The sequence below is a fragment of the Aythya fuligula genome, chromosome 1, assembly GCF_009819795.1.
Source record: "Aythya fuligula isolate bAytFul2 chromosome 1, bAytFul2.pri, whole genome shotgun sequence".
Lineage (NCBI taxonomy): Eukaryota > Metazoa > Chordata > Aves > Anseriformes > Anatidae > Aythya > Aythya fuligula.
The window spans coordinates 179,123,541-179,138,893 of NC_045559.1; the positions used below are offsets into that span (position 1 = coordinate 179,123,541).

Here is a 15,353-nt window from a genome sequence, read left to right on the forward strand (position 1 = left end):
CATATGAAACCTGAATATTTCACTAGGAAGACAAAGAAGGGAGGTGTACAACTATTCCTGGTGTCTGACAGGAGGTTAATGACAAAGCAAGGCTAAGGTGAGGCAAACAGTGGTATTTTAAAATTGGTAAAGGAAATCAGTGAAGATTCCTTCAGGGCAGAAATGCAAAGAAAATTGATTTTGTATTTGGGTTATAATAGCAGTTGATTTGGCCTCACCGTTCAGTGTCATAATGCAAAGAGTGAAATGATGGAAATATTTTTCTTAAGAAATAAATTGGTCATATTAAGTGCAAAGGTGAAGTTGTCTTGGATTTAAATTATTTATTCTTCTCTTCTTCTCTCCTGACCCTAAAATGTGCTTAGGGAGTGACAAAGACTTGATGAATTGAGGCAGTGGAGGGAAGAGAAGTGCAGACAGGAGATACTGTGAGTTTGCTGCTAGTCCGATCAAAATGCATATGCCGGTGTCAGTTGGTTAATGCTTTCTGCTTCGGTGCCAATTTGCGTTGGGCTTTTTAGATATTCAAAAAAAGGAGGAAACTCTGTTGCAGAAAAAAAAAAAGCTCTTCACTACCCTGAGGCCAGTTTACCATGTACCTCTTAACTCTCTTAGTGTGTAGTCATACAAAAAGATAGAGCTGGCCTATTGTAGATGGAATTTGGAGGTGAGATTTTAGCTTAATGTGTGTCTGGCAAATACTTCCTGTGCATGGCTAAAGTTACTCCCTAGCAGCCCCAACAACAGCAAGTCTGAAAGTTCCAGCCCGTGATCAGTAAGTGTGAGTGTAGAACGTGACCGGAAAAGATCTGGTTTAGGACTTCATGTTATAAAAGGGTCACTTTTTTTTCCCGTCTCTCAGAAAAAACATTTATAGCAGGAGTGCCCTGTACTGAAAACAGCTTCTAGTAGTTCATATTTCCACAGATAATTATCCTGTCTTGCCAGTGATGTTTAGATAGGCCTTGGCATTTTCCGTAAAGTACTGAAATTAAGTACAAGACTTTGAAATAGACTCATTGTCTCATCTAATTGTTTTCAGTTGAAGCCAGAAAATGTACTTTAGTACTGAAGCGCTTGCCAAATAATTGTAAGATCCAGATGCTTTAAAATTAATGATTGCATGTTCTGTTGAGTCAGCTTTTTACTTTTGCAGGTTTTTAAAATTTAATTTATTCGGAAAAATACATGATATCTAGTATTCTCAGAAAGTGAACAGCTTTTGTAAAGTACATAGAGCAGATATTAATAACATGTGCTGACAAAGTGAGTGTAGTAAGTCTTTACTTTTTAAATAAACCTACAAGTGTCATGTAACATAAACTACTCAACACAGAGAACCATCACAGTGTATCCATTAGAAGTCTCTTACTATTAGTTCAACCTTATGATTTATGGTAGTGCATACAACATGGCTAAGACAGCATGGCTTTATAATGTGAATGTTCTTTTTCTTCTCCTTTTCATTCCCTGCCCTGTTCCTGGAGACTATGTACGGTATGCCCACGGGTTGATATCAGAATATATTCCTGAAGATCTGAGTAAGGAGCTGTCAAAATACTTAGGGTAAGTATTGTTCCAGCTAGCTGCTAGTTTTATGTGGCATGCATTAATATCCTTTTGGTCATTTCTATTGAATACTGGTGTTTGGTCATCAAAATTACAGTGAATAATACAATTTTCCCCATTCACTCAGTAGTGTGGGGTTTGATTTCACATATGTAACACATGCTAGTTTATACTTAAATCTGTAAGGTGAGAGCGTCCTCATGCTGGTGCTCTTGTCCAGCAGCAGAGGTTATTTGGGGCATCACTGGCACCCTGTACTTTCCCCTCCGTTCAGTTCTGTTCATTGTGTTCTGTTGTTGTGGCCTACAGAAGTGCTCAGTGTACACCTCAGAAGTCCCATGTCTTATGAGTTTGATTGCAGAGGTGTTATGTGCTTTGTAAAATCGTCTTACTAATATAGCCAAAATTTTCAAAAGTAATGTGGGTTTCTCCTGTTAGGACTGCCCAATCTAAGATATTTTTTTTTAAGAGCCCATGTTTCTTCATGGTGCCTGGCTCTTTTTCAGTTATCTGAGTCAGAAATACAGACAAGATCTATGAGCCACTTTTTTCGCAAACATATGCCATGTGCTGATACACAAAGCAACCTTTGTGGGAAAGGAATTAAAATTTGGGCCATTCAGCTGTCTAAATTTATAACATAAAGTTTTTTGTTCTGCAGTCTCCCAGAACTTACAAGCCCTTCACCAGAGCCACCACTGAAGGTAGGAGAGCATTAAGGAGAACGATATTAAAAGATATAGTATGTTGTAAGCTAGTTTCTCTGAATTGTTATTAAAACTGAGCTAGGCCAAGCACTGGGTGCAATACAATGAGTAAATTGGCCTTGTAAAAACACAGTCTGAAATAACACGAGAACATTACCAGGTACTTTTATATTTTATGTTAAGCAATATTTTGGTTGGTTTTGTTGTTTAAAAAAGGGGAGGGAAAGAGACTTATTTTATGTTTTTGGTCAGCAGTCTTCTCCTTTGTGTTTTGCTCATTTAGTTTTATTGAGGTTGATGGGACGCTATGACCTCATAGGTTTTCTTTCATATGTAATTTATGAGGACCCTGAAAGGGACCTCCTGGGTCATGGATTCCCAGACAACCATGTTGGATAATCTCTCCTACACTGACCATTCTCCACTGTAAGTCTCATTAGGATTTTTTGTTTCCATTACTTCTCTTGGAAGACTGTTGTATAACCTCATTCCTCTGATGCTCAGAAACCTTCCTGTAAATTCCACCTTGAATTTATTCGTGGCCAATTTATTCCCTTGTGGTTTTGTGCTAACATTATCATTGTTTGTTTTAATTGAAATGGCTCTTTTCCCTCCCTAACATAAGTTCTCTCAGCGTGTAAAGGGAAAATATATATCCTTCTGTTTTCATTTTGTGAAGCCAAACTTTCTTGTGGAAGATGGGTTCTCCATTCTGTTATCATTGTGGGAACATTTCTTTGCACCTGTTCCAAGATGAACTCAATTGTCTGAAAACAGGTGACCAGGATCAGATATAGTTTTTCATGGTAACATCTTTACCAATACAATATGATGGCATTAATCCCTTCTGGTCTTAACTAGAAGTACTTTATCTCATTATATCTTAGAATCCCATTTGCCTCTCTTACTGGGTGAAGTAGCTGATAGTCATGCAGTGAACAGTTAAGACACACAGGTCTTTTTTTTCTACACTGCACTGAAATTCATGCAGGTTGTTGCTGTATACACGACCTTACACTTCTGTACATTTCATCTGTTTATAATGTTTCCAGTCTTGAAGGCTCTTCTGCTTTTCCTTCACAGTGTTACTAGCTCTTTAGGTATTCATAATGCTACTCAGTGGTCTACATTCAGTGAACGTTAGCATGCTGTTATCTTTAATTAACAATTAACGAACATTTTGAATAGGTATTGTTCATGGCACTCCACTTGTAATATTCATCCATCCCTACGCCATCTCTATGACATCCCTTTCTGCAGTGCTTGCCTTTGTTTCCCTTTCACACAGTTTCTTACATACCTTAAAATTCTTACGCAATCTTCATCTTTCATTTCCGTTGCTTAAGTGGCACCATGTCAAATCCTCTGCCAATCCCTTACATTTTCTGTCACCAGAAACTGTATTATCTTTGTGGAAAAAAAGAAGTCAGTAGGTATTGCCTACATTTAGTTCTCATTTACTCCGTGTCTTTAATTATTCTTCCTTCTTTCACACACCAACAGCTTCCATTCTGCTGAAGCCTACTCTAACTTTTTCTTCCTCCTCACAAATAGATGGTTGTTTTGCTACTCTGTGGCAATGTGGTCCCTATCTAGTAGAATGGTTGCCAGGTTTTGCTCCTGGACTTGCGATTTTCTGAGGCAGTCTCCCAACAGTGTCAGCATATTGGGTTTTACTTCTATTTTGAACAGAGTGATTTCTTTTCTCTTCATCTAAATTTAACCCTGAATTTAACCTCTTCATCTTCACTGAAAACAATTTATTGAGGCAAAGGATTTATTCAATTTTAGGGCTAGACCTAGATTAGCTTTAATATCTATTCATTTGTAGCAGCCTTGCTTTTTAGATTCCATTTTTGCTTCTGTGGCTAAACAACCTTCTACTATTTGTTTTAATTTCCTTTCCAAGGTCTAACTCAGCTTGACTTTTTGGCAGCTCTCCCTTTATCCCTGTATTACCTGACGCCTAAAACAAATATCTTTTCTTTATGCTTTTTTTGCTCTGTTCATTTTAGATTTTTGCTTACTACTACTATCTTTTTACTTGAGGGGGATGGAAAATGTGTGCATCTGTGTGAGTGTGTAGGGGGGGGAGTATTCATCTAGTTTAGTTTGAGAAGCTCTTTCCTTCAAAATTCTTCACTTTGTTAAGGTAAGAGATCCAAAATTATGTATTTCATCTTTTTCTTTTGCATTCCAAGAGTCTTCCCCTCACGCGTCAAGCCCTTTGCTTTGGCTTTTGAAAAGAAGGCAAACAGTTTGCAAAGTTTGCCCCTGTGGGATCAAGAGCCTCACTTCTGATTTTCCTTTTCATTTAATTTAAACTGAGGCACCGTGTGTCTACTGAAACTAGGTTACTTACTACAATGACCTTTCCTGCAAAGTCCCTGCTACTTACCGAAACACAGTCTAAAATAACCTCATTTCTGGCCGGTTCAGCGACTGTTTTGTTAAGCCGTATGTCAGCTAGCACATGCAGGAATAATTGGGCCCTACTGTTATTAATAGCATTTGTTCTCCAATGTATATCCATGGATATAAGTTATTTCCATGTGGTTGGACAGTTGTTCTGGCTGCACAGTTACTTGGCCCTTTGATTCTGTTAAGAATTATCTTTATGTATTGTAAGAAATATTAAACACACATCAGGAGCCAACTGATATTCATTAGCTGTATAAGCATGTTACAACAACTATATTAAACTACATGTGATGTACATTACATATTCTGTATGAATAGCTTTTATACTATTGGGATAGTTCCGAGGCTCTATTTTTAAAAATAGTTTTATTTCAGCAGTTGGATTACAGAGGAAACGAGGCTTAGAACCGTTCAGTTGCTGGGCAGTGAAATCTTACTGAGTATACCATTAATTTTCAGAGCACTGACCAAGGTGTGCATGATGTGTCTGAGTTTAAGTCTTTGCAGCTTGGGTGCTTAAATCTCTCCTTTATCTCACACCCTCAGAGGAGCAAGGCAGACTCATACACTAAATTTTGGAGTCTCCTTTAGACCATACTTACTGACTTTGTAATTTCTTACTTGCTTTGCATTGAGGTTTCTCTTTATGAGGACAAGGTATATTGACAGACAAAGTATATGATTTTTGCAAATAAGGGTCTAACATATATTTCCTCGTATAGCAAAGTAATTACATGTTTGGAAATTGTGTTAAATTCTGAGGGGGGGAGAGATTTAGAAACGTCAATGCTTGACAGAAAAGCTATGACAGATTCTCTCTTGTAATATCAAGTAGACTGGGTGCAGTCTGGACATCGTGGTTTAATGATTAAATCAAAAATATGTTATCTGTATTAATTGTAAGCCGTTGATCTTGTGTTGTAATCATTATACTGTCCAGTTTGTCAGCATAGGCGAGTCTGGCCATGGGCAGACGATAGCAGCTTACAAAGGATATGTAGGCTCTGCTACAACTGAACAGCAAATGCTTTGCTGAAATGCAAACATTTTATTGTAAGTTTTAAAAACTTGTTTATCAGATTCCAAAAAGAGGAGAATAGTCATTATTTGTTACATTGTCATTTGAAAATGTAATCACAGCTCAGTAAACAGCCTCCCAGAGAGACTGATCCAGATCCCATTGAAATCAGAAGAGAAGGCTGCTGTTGGATCTGGTTCTAAGAGCTGAGAAATCTAAGCTGCAGACCTGGCTTCTGTGCCAGAAGGGAGGGGGGAGGGAGGGAGATCACAAGCACCATAAACAAAATGAATAAAACAGGATCTTAAAATGGTACGGTACCATCCAAGTTGCTTGCAAAATCACTCTCTTTGGCACAAGACCTGGGAAGGCCACAGCTTAGATTTCACAGGATATTAAGGACAGGGTAGTAATATCAGATATATAATAATAATAAAAATACAGTGTTGTAAAATACCATATACTTTTTTTCCCTTTTGGAAGCACACCAGAAAGTTTTCACCTTTAAACTAAACACATGCTCACAGTTTATGGAAAGAAATATTCATTCTTACAGCCTGATCATGTGAAGTGCTGAGGACTCTTAACTCCCATTATTTCTGAGTTTAGAAAGCACCCAGCACAAGCACAGTCAAGCTTCTCAATGTACTGTTGGATTCAAGTGCTGAAGCAGCCAGCAGAGCTATGTCAGTGTTTCATTGTGGCCAAACTGTAGAAACTAATCACTTCTAGAGGTTGTGCACGAACAGATAACAGACCTGATGACGATCCACTCGTGCTGGCAGATAGCAGTAATGCTGGAGTTGCTGGTACTTCACAGTTCCATGAGTCTGTGGGGACCAGTGTCTGGGTTCCCTGGCTGCTAGACAATTAACTTCCAACAGCTGCTCCATAAAGGTTCTCTAAATATTTAGACTCCGACACCACAGACACAATCATGGAAATTAAAAACTGGATTAAAGTGATTCCTGTAAAGTCGTTCTTCAGAAAGGCTAGGGAGAAGAAAATGCTTCCTACGGCATTGAATGATCTCTTCTGAATACTTTAGGGATGGTATATAATCATGTGTAAAGAAGACAATTACAAAAAGAAACCTTTCCACTGTTACTGCAGATTCCTCTGTTCATTGCCAGTCCTGTTTTGGTGCTATGGTTACTTTATAAAGCCAGAGCTTTAAACTTCCATGTGTGTACACGTAAAAGTGGTTGACAGAGAAACTTCATCACTCTAACATTTCAGAAAAGGAAATTATCAGATGTCCCTGTGGAAGCAGAAGAAGACTATACTAAGTTTAACAGCAGCAATCTGAAAAACAAAAAGGTAAGCCAGCCTTGTACTCATGCATGTTTTGTTAAAGCATAGATTAAAACTTAACATTAGCACAGAGTCCCTTTTACTCTCCTCCAAAACACACAAGAAGAGGGGGAAAAAAAAAAAAGCCAAATGGCAGATCTCTGCAGTTGTATCATCTTGAACTTTCAGGTTTAATTTGATTTTTATGGTCTTCATGTCCTGTTCTGAACTCTTCTAAACTGTTACTGTTTGACTGTATTTTATTGGTGAACACGCCAGTGAACCTTGCAGACTTTGACACATTAAGATTCTCAGATAATGTTTGCAAAGCTCTTTGAGAACTTCAGATGAGAAATCCTACGCCTGAGTGATAGCAACCTGATAACTTTTGGTTATCTGAAAAAGAAACAATGATGGCAACATGCACTTAAATTCCAAGGGCTGCTGAGACAGGCTGTATTTTTACTTAGACATATTGCTTGTGCACTTATTTATGTCAATTTAATACAGTTAAATCAACACTGAGCTTGCTGACTGCCAGCTCCAACACAAGTTTGGAGGCCAATTCAAATCTGAGTCCAGTGGTGCTTGCCACTGTACCGTTCCTAGGAGAGCAGCAGAGATGTGAAAAATAGATTGTCTGTGTGTGCCAAGCTTGTGAGGCTTGCACTGGGTTGTTTCTCTGAGCATTGAAAGAAAATGAATCTTTCTGCAGTCCATTGGGAACTAAAAAGGCCCTCTGTTCTGGTCTTTGACCTTCAGACTAATGCTGACTACTCTTTATCCTTTTGCAAAGAGAAGCAGCTGGTGACAGATAGATTCCTTCTTTCCCTAGCACCCCCCAGAATTGTTCGTATCTGGGACACACACTTGTTTTGAACTTAGGGGATTGCCCCCTAAGTGGAGGTAATAAATAGTGTAAAATCTGCATGTTTTCCCCTCTCTCTATTATGTACACATAGGTTTTGAACTGAGCATAAAAATAGAAACAGACCGAGGAGAGAGAATTCCTTTTAATGCTAAATATGATTTACTTCTAAAATAACGAAGCACATTGATGAGAGAATCTGGGAAAGAAAAGATAGCTCTTGGACTCCGTACAGTATAGTACTCTTTTTTTTTTTTTTTTTTTTTTTTTTTTTTAATAACTTTGGCAGTGTTTTTGTTTGTACAGTAACACAGACAGTCATACTGCAGTTGCATATCTCCATCCTGTCCGCAACCTTCTAGCTGATCCCAAGTAGTGTAATGGTGAAGTCCTGTAGACTGAGAAATATCATAAAGAAAGGTCAACGCAAAGTTTTCTTAATAGGTAAATCAGCTAGAGATTTAAAACATAACATTTTAAAATGTAAGAAAGAAAAGAGGTCAGCTCTATAAAACGTGGCTCATAAAATGTGTTTTAGGTGTAAAAGTCTGGGAAGTTGTCCCAGTGGCCTCAAAGTGCTTTGCAAATGTTGGTCACCTTCTTCATTCTTAGCTCTTCCATCTCTTTTCCCTTTATTTCACTGCACATAGAGACTTTGATAATAAATCAGTGTGAATTATTCATCATCTGTAATGCAAGGCTGTAATTCAGCCTGCTGACAACATAATCATGAGATTGAGTCGGAGGGTACAGTATGCATCTGTTATATTGCATGCATTATTCCTCTTAATGTACACTCAGGGATTATCCCAAAGTAAACGTTTGAGTTGGGACATCTCATTCTGCAGAAGGCAAAGATGTTTCACCTCCTTGTCTTTGTAATTGATTCTCTGTCTTTGTCTGAGGTTAAGCAATTTATGACAAGTATTTTTCTGATTGAATAATCTCAAATTTGTTTTGTAAGGTTTTTCCCCTACAATTTAAAGCCTGCATAAAATTATCTTTCCTGCTGTATACTAAAAAAGCGATTCAGCTTCTTGTTTGACTTCTGTATTTAGAAATTTGTAGCTTATACTTCCCTCCTACAAAAAATGCTTTTTAACTTGTTCTACCTCGTATTTCATTTACAGGCAAACAGCAAGATGACTGCAGCTCAGAAGGCTCTGGCCAAAGTTGATAAGAGTGGAATGAAATCCATTTCTTCTTTCTTTAGCTCCAAACCTAAAGCATCAAAATAAAGACTCGTTCTTGGAAAAGTTTTATACGATGTTTATTTTTACATTAAGCTAAAAATGTCTCTTGGAGTTTTTTTGTTACGTATATATGCAGGGCATGTTCACGTTCACGGTGTAGTGTGATGGAGAGATCTGCAAGCTAGTGTGGGACAGAGTTGTCTCAGTGGGGCAAGGTAGTACCACGGAGAAATTCCAGCCTGGAATTAGCACGTAGCATACAGCACAGCTGTATGTACTGCCTTGCCTTCTAGAGCAAGCTCAGTCAAGAACACGGCAGAGTTTTCTCCATTGCACTCCATTGTGGGCTGGAGACATGCCCTCTCCTGTGATAAGTTTTAAAGGAGAGGTTTTTTGTTCATTAGGAGCATTATTTTTTGAGACTCTCTGGAGGTTTTTACTCAATATGACACCAGAATAGGATGGCATCATCAGATTTTTATGTGGACCCAAATCTTAAGTGCTGAGATAAGCGCTGCAATTTATTGAGGCAAAAAGATATTGTGTCTATATTCAGATTTTGGTTGTTTTGAAGATGCTAGAAACAAATTGCAATAAATGTCAACATCCATGTGATGCAATAAAGTACTTTATGTAACAAATTTGTGCTTGTGGTGTTTGTTGTATGTTTCAAGAGTTGGGTCAGGCTTCAGGATATTTCTTGTGGGCTTTTGGTATTTTCCTGTGTATAAATATTAATCCTTGAAGAATTACAACATCATTTCAGGCTTAAATGATAAATCTCTTAACACATAGCAATATAGAATTATTTTATGTTCAGTTCCAAGGCCAGTATGTCCTTACCAAAATAATTAGTGACAGATTTATTTAAAGACAAAAGTGGGGGGCTAAAAAAAGCCTACGTGGAGCTGGATGTTAATTCAAAAGCTTAAGTCTGAGTGTCTTAGGTAAGGCTTAGCATTATGAAGACACGCACAAAGTTTGTCTATTGCTTAAACATACAACTCACTCTTGGGTGTGTTCTTTCCCTATTAGAGAGTATTCTCATATATTCAGAGGTAAACAGCTATCTGCTATATTGCAGTTTCCCTGATCACAGAATTGAGTTACTGGGATCAATCGTATAGACCCAGCCAGTCCTGCACAATACTAACGTCTGACTTCCTCCAGGAGTTCTTGCACTGAGCCATTACTCTGGATGAGCTACAATGTTTTAGAAAGGGAATCTTAAAATACATCATTCTTTGCTACTTAAGCTCAGTGGAGAACCCCCCTTGTATCCCTCAATACTGGGGACTTTCAGTGAAACTGGGAGTTGACTCATTTTTGGTAACTAGGCCATTGTTCCACTTCAAGCTGACTTGCTTTTTCTTTAAATCCTTGGAACTGCAGTGGTGTCTGTTAGGTTAAAGAGCTCCGTGGCATTTTTTCCAAACAGAAATGAATGAAAAACCATGCTGTGCCTTGTATGTTTTTTTTGCAATCGCAGTTTTGGGGGGTCCGTATGCCTTTCAAAGCAGTGTTTTTTCAAAGTTATGTTTGTAAATAGAGAAGTCAGTACAGTTAGAATTCCAGATAAAGGAAAATACGTGGAAATCTATGGAATTATCTCTGATTACAGAAGTACTTATTTAACAAATGTGGGTGCCTTCCCAATGAAACTGGACTGAGGTGAGAACAAGTACAAAGTCAATGCTTCCAGTTTTAAAAACATTTGTCTGAAGTGGTTTATCTAGACCCAAAATTATGTTCCTTGGGAAAAATGATTTTCAGACATTCTGAGGAATCAGTAGTGTCTTCCTTATTCTTCCTTATCTTTGGAAGTCAGTCCATAGTATTAGTGTTTGAATATGTGATTCAGATGCAGACACTTTGTTGATTTTTCAGTAAGAATCATTCTCCCATGTCATTTGGTGCATTAATAAAATTCCATTAGTGATTGTAAACTTTCTAAAACAATATAAGGGATAGAGAAAGATAGGGGACACACAAAAAAATGGGAATTGCCATGTAGGGCCATAGAGAAATTCCTGCTACGCCACACTGCCTTGCAGTTCAGCTCTCCTGAGCAGAATTTCAGCAGTCCTGTCAATCGAGTTTCCTGTTCTGATATTAATTCTGAGACAAGATTAAAAAGTAATAGAAGGCGTCATGACAAGTTTGATGTGCGCTGCCTTTGGGATTGCCATCTTGCTTTTTTTCCTACCTTACTTGTCTGGGCTATAAGTGAAGACCAGTGCTGTAGTAGCATTTACTGGCTTATCCAATAGGTTCTTGCTTTATCTAATAGGTTCTTCCTATGAGGTGGGAAGAATTAGCATCTAGTGAGCCCAGACAGAGGAATTGCAGTTGTAAACTAGAAGGGTTAGATTTTGAAAAGCATTCAAGCTAGACCCGGAAATTCTATGACAATCAAAGATGCCTTCCAAGTTCATATCAGTAGAAGAATCCTTTTGAAAAATACTGAACTGTGGGATAATGTAATGTAATAAAATGAAAAAAGAGCAAACAGGCACTTACTGTCATGTCAATGGAGAAGTTTTGTGCAATAAGCAATGTCTTAGGGAGTGTTGTGGTAAATGAGATTAAAGGAATTGTGTATCTATTAACAGAAAGACAATTCCAAGCACTGGAAGGTGTTGGGAAAGCAAGCAAGCAAGCATAGGATGGACGTTTCAGTGGAAAACCAAGAGTGGGAGAGAGTTACAGTAGAAAGAGGAGCTGTGAGGTGGGACAGATGCATGTTTGAATCTCTTATTCTGAATGTTTTAATGTGCTACTTTCAGGTTTGGGGGTTTTAATAGTACAAAGGTTTTGTGAAATAAATTTTGGAATTTCATCTTTTCATTGACTGAACGGTTTGAGAACGTTTCTTCGAAGAAAACAAACAAACAAACAAACAAAAACCCTATTTGGTCAGAATTTAGGGCAGAAGGACAATCCTGATACAGATGGGAGGGTTTGTCATGGCTTCTGATTTGGGGTACCAATTTTTTTTTCTTTCTCTAGCCATGACTTTCACATCCGTCGCTGCGCATAAGGACTAGTCGGGGTTCTTCCTCTGTGCATGGATGCGTTGTGTTGTAGCATGTCACATCTCAGCCTCGGCTGTCAGCTACGCCGTAACTTACAACAACAATAATTTTATTAGCAACTGTGTCTTTGGTTGAGCAGAAATTTGTGCATGACAAAAGAGCACGAGTCATTTCCAAGAGCCATTACAGCTTTCACGTGACAACAAAAACTCTTTTTTTCCCTTTAGGAAAGAATGAAATACATTTAGTAACTTTGAAACTTCCTTAACATGTAGCTGTAAGACGTTATGAAGAACATGTGGTGCCAAATACATAAAACAATATTTCCTACCACAACGAGGATTTAAATATAGTTACTATGACTAGCCAGCAGTAGCGCTAGGTCATTATGAAGTGCTGCTTTGCTATTTCTTGCTTGGTTAGCTTAGTATGAGACAATATGCCAGCGCCGTTACAGAAATATGGTCTTACTTTATTTCTTTTTCAGGATTAGCATGCTGTCTTTACATGCTCGTGTAAATAACTGATGAGTTGTGATGCTTTTATAGTTGTTGTTTTCGGATTAAGCAGCTCTTAGAGTCCAACTCTTTTAAGACTTCACATTGCAAACGGATTGACATCACTGAGCACGGAAAACTTCATACGGAAATACCAGCACTGACTTCAGGATATGTCAGGGTTGGACTTGCACATCATTTTCAGTCTTACATAGTAAAGTTAGTTCTATTTGTAGAAGTGACAATTGGTGATCTGATTTATTTTTTTTTTCATTGGAAAAGGTGGCACAGTTGGCAGAATTTGCCTTCCGATCAGAAATTTAGAAGCGTTCAGTGATGCTTGCTTTCACGTGTTCAGTTGTGTCTGACTTTATGGTTTGTAGAGGGAAACTAAAAGCATGGGTGCTTATTTGAATAGATTAATGCTTACGCCTAGGGTTTTCTTTTCTTTTTAGATGCCTGCACAAAGACATCCAAAGAAGAAGTGAAAGGAGCATAAGGAGACTCGCTAATATTATTTTAACTTGCCATAATCTCGAAGCAGCTTTTAAAGGCTTTTTTTACGCACTTTCTGAAAATAAATGCTTGAAGTTAGACATGCCCTGTTCCAAGAAAAAGCAAATCTCAGCAGATTAACATTGTTAAATATGCGGTGTGTTAAACATACAGTGCTTCAAATTTTATAGCTTATACACTATTGGTCTATCGGGCCCTTCCAGGAAAGCACTTACGAGCATGCCTAATGTTAAGCACATGAGCAGTGTTCTTAAAGTCAGCAGTGTTGTTCGTGTGGGTAAGTGCTTTGCTGGACCAGCGCCTAAAGTCCTGTTAGGTGCTGAGCATCCTGATCCATATCCAGCAAAGCACTTACGTCCATGCTTATCTTGAAGTGGAAGAGCCGGTCTAGCTAATATTTGTGCATTAGTGTTTGCCGTAAAAATCTCTCTTGGCACAGTGACTCACATGCTTAAAATTAAGCACCTGCCTAAGTATTTTGCAAGGTCAGACCAACAGCATCCTCGAGCAAATCTTAAATAATTACTTGATTTTGTATTAATTTCCCTTTTTGTAGTCGTTGGTCTGTTTTTTAACCAAGCATATGATTTTATTGGCTATAATTTCAAGCTTTAGAAGCTGCGTAGCAAAAGGTTTCATACAATTTTCTCCTTTCTTTTTCAAATTCTATCCAGATACTTTTTTGGACTAAAAGTCCATTTGTTCAGACTTAGAATCATCTAAAATGAAAAAAAAAAAAAAAAGTTAACTTTTTTTTAGAACATATCAATTTTTTTTGTAAGAACCATTTCACCAAGTTTGATTTGACTGGGTTTGACCAAGCCTGACCTATTATCCAGAAGATGTCACCTAGCTCTGGCTTGTGAGTAGTCTGACTCTTGAAGTAAAGTAAACTTCAATAAAAATGTCAAAGTTCATATAAAACATGGAGGAAATGGATGCTAATGAGATTCTTAACTGGTCTGTCAGCTTCACAGACTGATGTTTTTAACTTAAATAATGGTTTAGCAAACTACCAGACTTTAGCATGTAACTTTTTGTTACAGAATTTTTAAAGTGGTAATTCACAGGATTTTGAACATAATAAATGTGTACTTTTGTAAATTTTAACTATGAAGACGATTCACAGATACCTCAAATGGACAAAATGTTCCGTAAAATTTAAATATACTTGAAGCATTCCAGGTGAGAAATTAAAAGATGCTTTGCTTCCATACATTGTGCCTAACTTCAAGTCAAACAAGAACTTCCAGAAGTGTTTATTAGGACATTTCTGAAAATGAAATTCCAAGAGGAAGAGGCAATGGCATGTTCAACTTTCTTTTCAATTTAAATCAACTCTGTTTTGGAATATGAAAGATCCAAACGGTTAACCATTTAGAAATCGTGTATGATAGGAGATATAATCCAAATACTTATTTTATAAATTTGCACTGAATTCTTTGTTTCCTTTTCACTTGTCTAATTAAGTAAAGTGCACTGTGCCTTTTCAAGGAAAAAAGATGTTTATTTTAACATAATTTTCTAAGCAATACTGCAAGAATATTATATGGGTTCAAAATGAGATTTCTATTTTTCTAGCTTCTTATATTCAAAAAATACTTGATGTATAAATACATGTAAGATTGTATATTTCAGTAAACTGTTGTTATTTTTTTTATTTGAGATTTTATTTTTACTTCATGTGCAAGAAAAAAATAAATACCTTTGGAATAATTTGTTGATCGTTACTTCGTTAATCTCAGAGAGAAATACAAAGAGAAATGCAGTGCCATCAGACTACTAATTCCACTAGCCTCTGCAAGCTAGTCACTAATTTTGAGTTGAAGGAAAAAAATGACTCCTGAGATAGACACAAATTTAAAGGTTCATTAAGAGAGATTCAGTGATGCTAATTGTTGAGGAGCTTACTGTACAGGTGCTCTAGTGAAAACCCATTGGTGTGTGCATACAGTTGCTGGCCCACATACTTTGGCCATACTTTTGATTTTAATGACTGTGGTGTAAAGCCTCTGAGGGATGGGGGGATAAGGAGAGAAGAGGTGAAGAGAATGATGTGATATTTATGTCATTTTTAACATATTTCACATTCTGTGCCATCACATACATAGTATATAGGTGCTCTGTCACTGATCTACATGGATAGCCTTTACTTTTTGGGGCGGTTGAAAGGTGGGGAGGTTGGGTGGGTTGGTTGGTTGGTTGGTTTGGTGGTGTTTTTATTTTGTAGAAGGTA

General features: G+C 37.5%; 1 protein-coding gene across 2 annotated transcripts in view; it reads left to right on the top strand.

The window, feature by feature from the left end:
- RNASEH2B (ribonuclease H2 subunit B) overlaps positions 1-14,666 on the top strand; it is a 43,444-nt gene extending 28,778 nt beyond the window's left edge. Inside the window, exons 8-11 of one of the 2 annotated variants that reach the window (XM_032190188.1) lie at positions 1,488-1,566; positions 2,231-2,273; positions 6,955-7,035; positions 9,007-9,710. In XM_032190188.1, coding sequence (XP_032046079.1) covers positions 1,488-1,566; positions 2,231-2,273; positions 6,955-7,035; positions 9,007-9,114 — 311 coding nt within the window. In that variant the 3' untranslated portion in view covers positions 9,115-9,710. Of the gene's footprint in view, positions 1-1,487; positions 1,567-2,230; positions 2,274-6,954; positions 7,036-9,006; positions 9,711-13,056 lie in introns of those variants that run through there. The other variant, XM_032190196.1, reaches the window with a different exon arrangement.
- Positions 14,667-15,353: the final 687 nt, after the last annotated feature.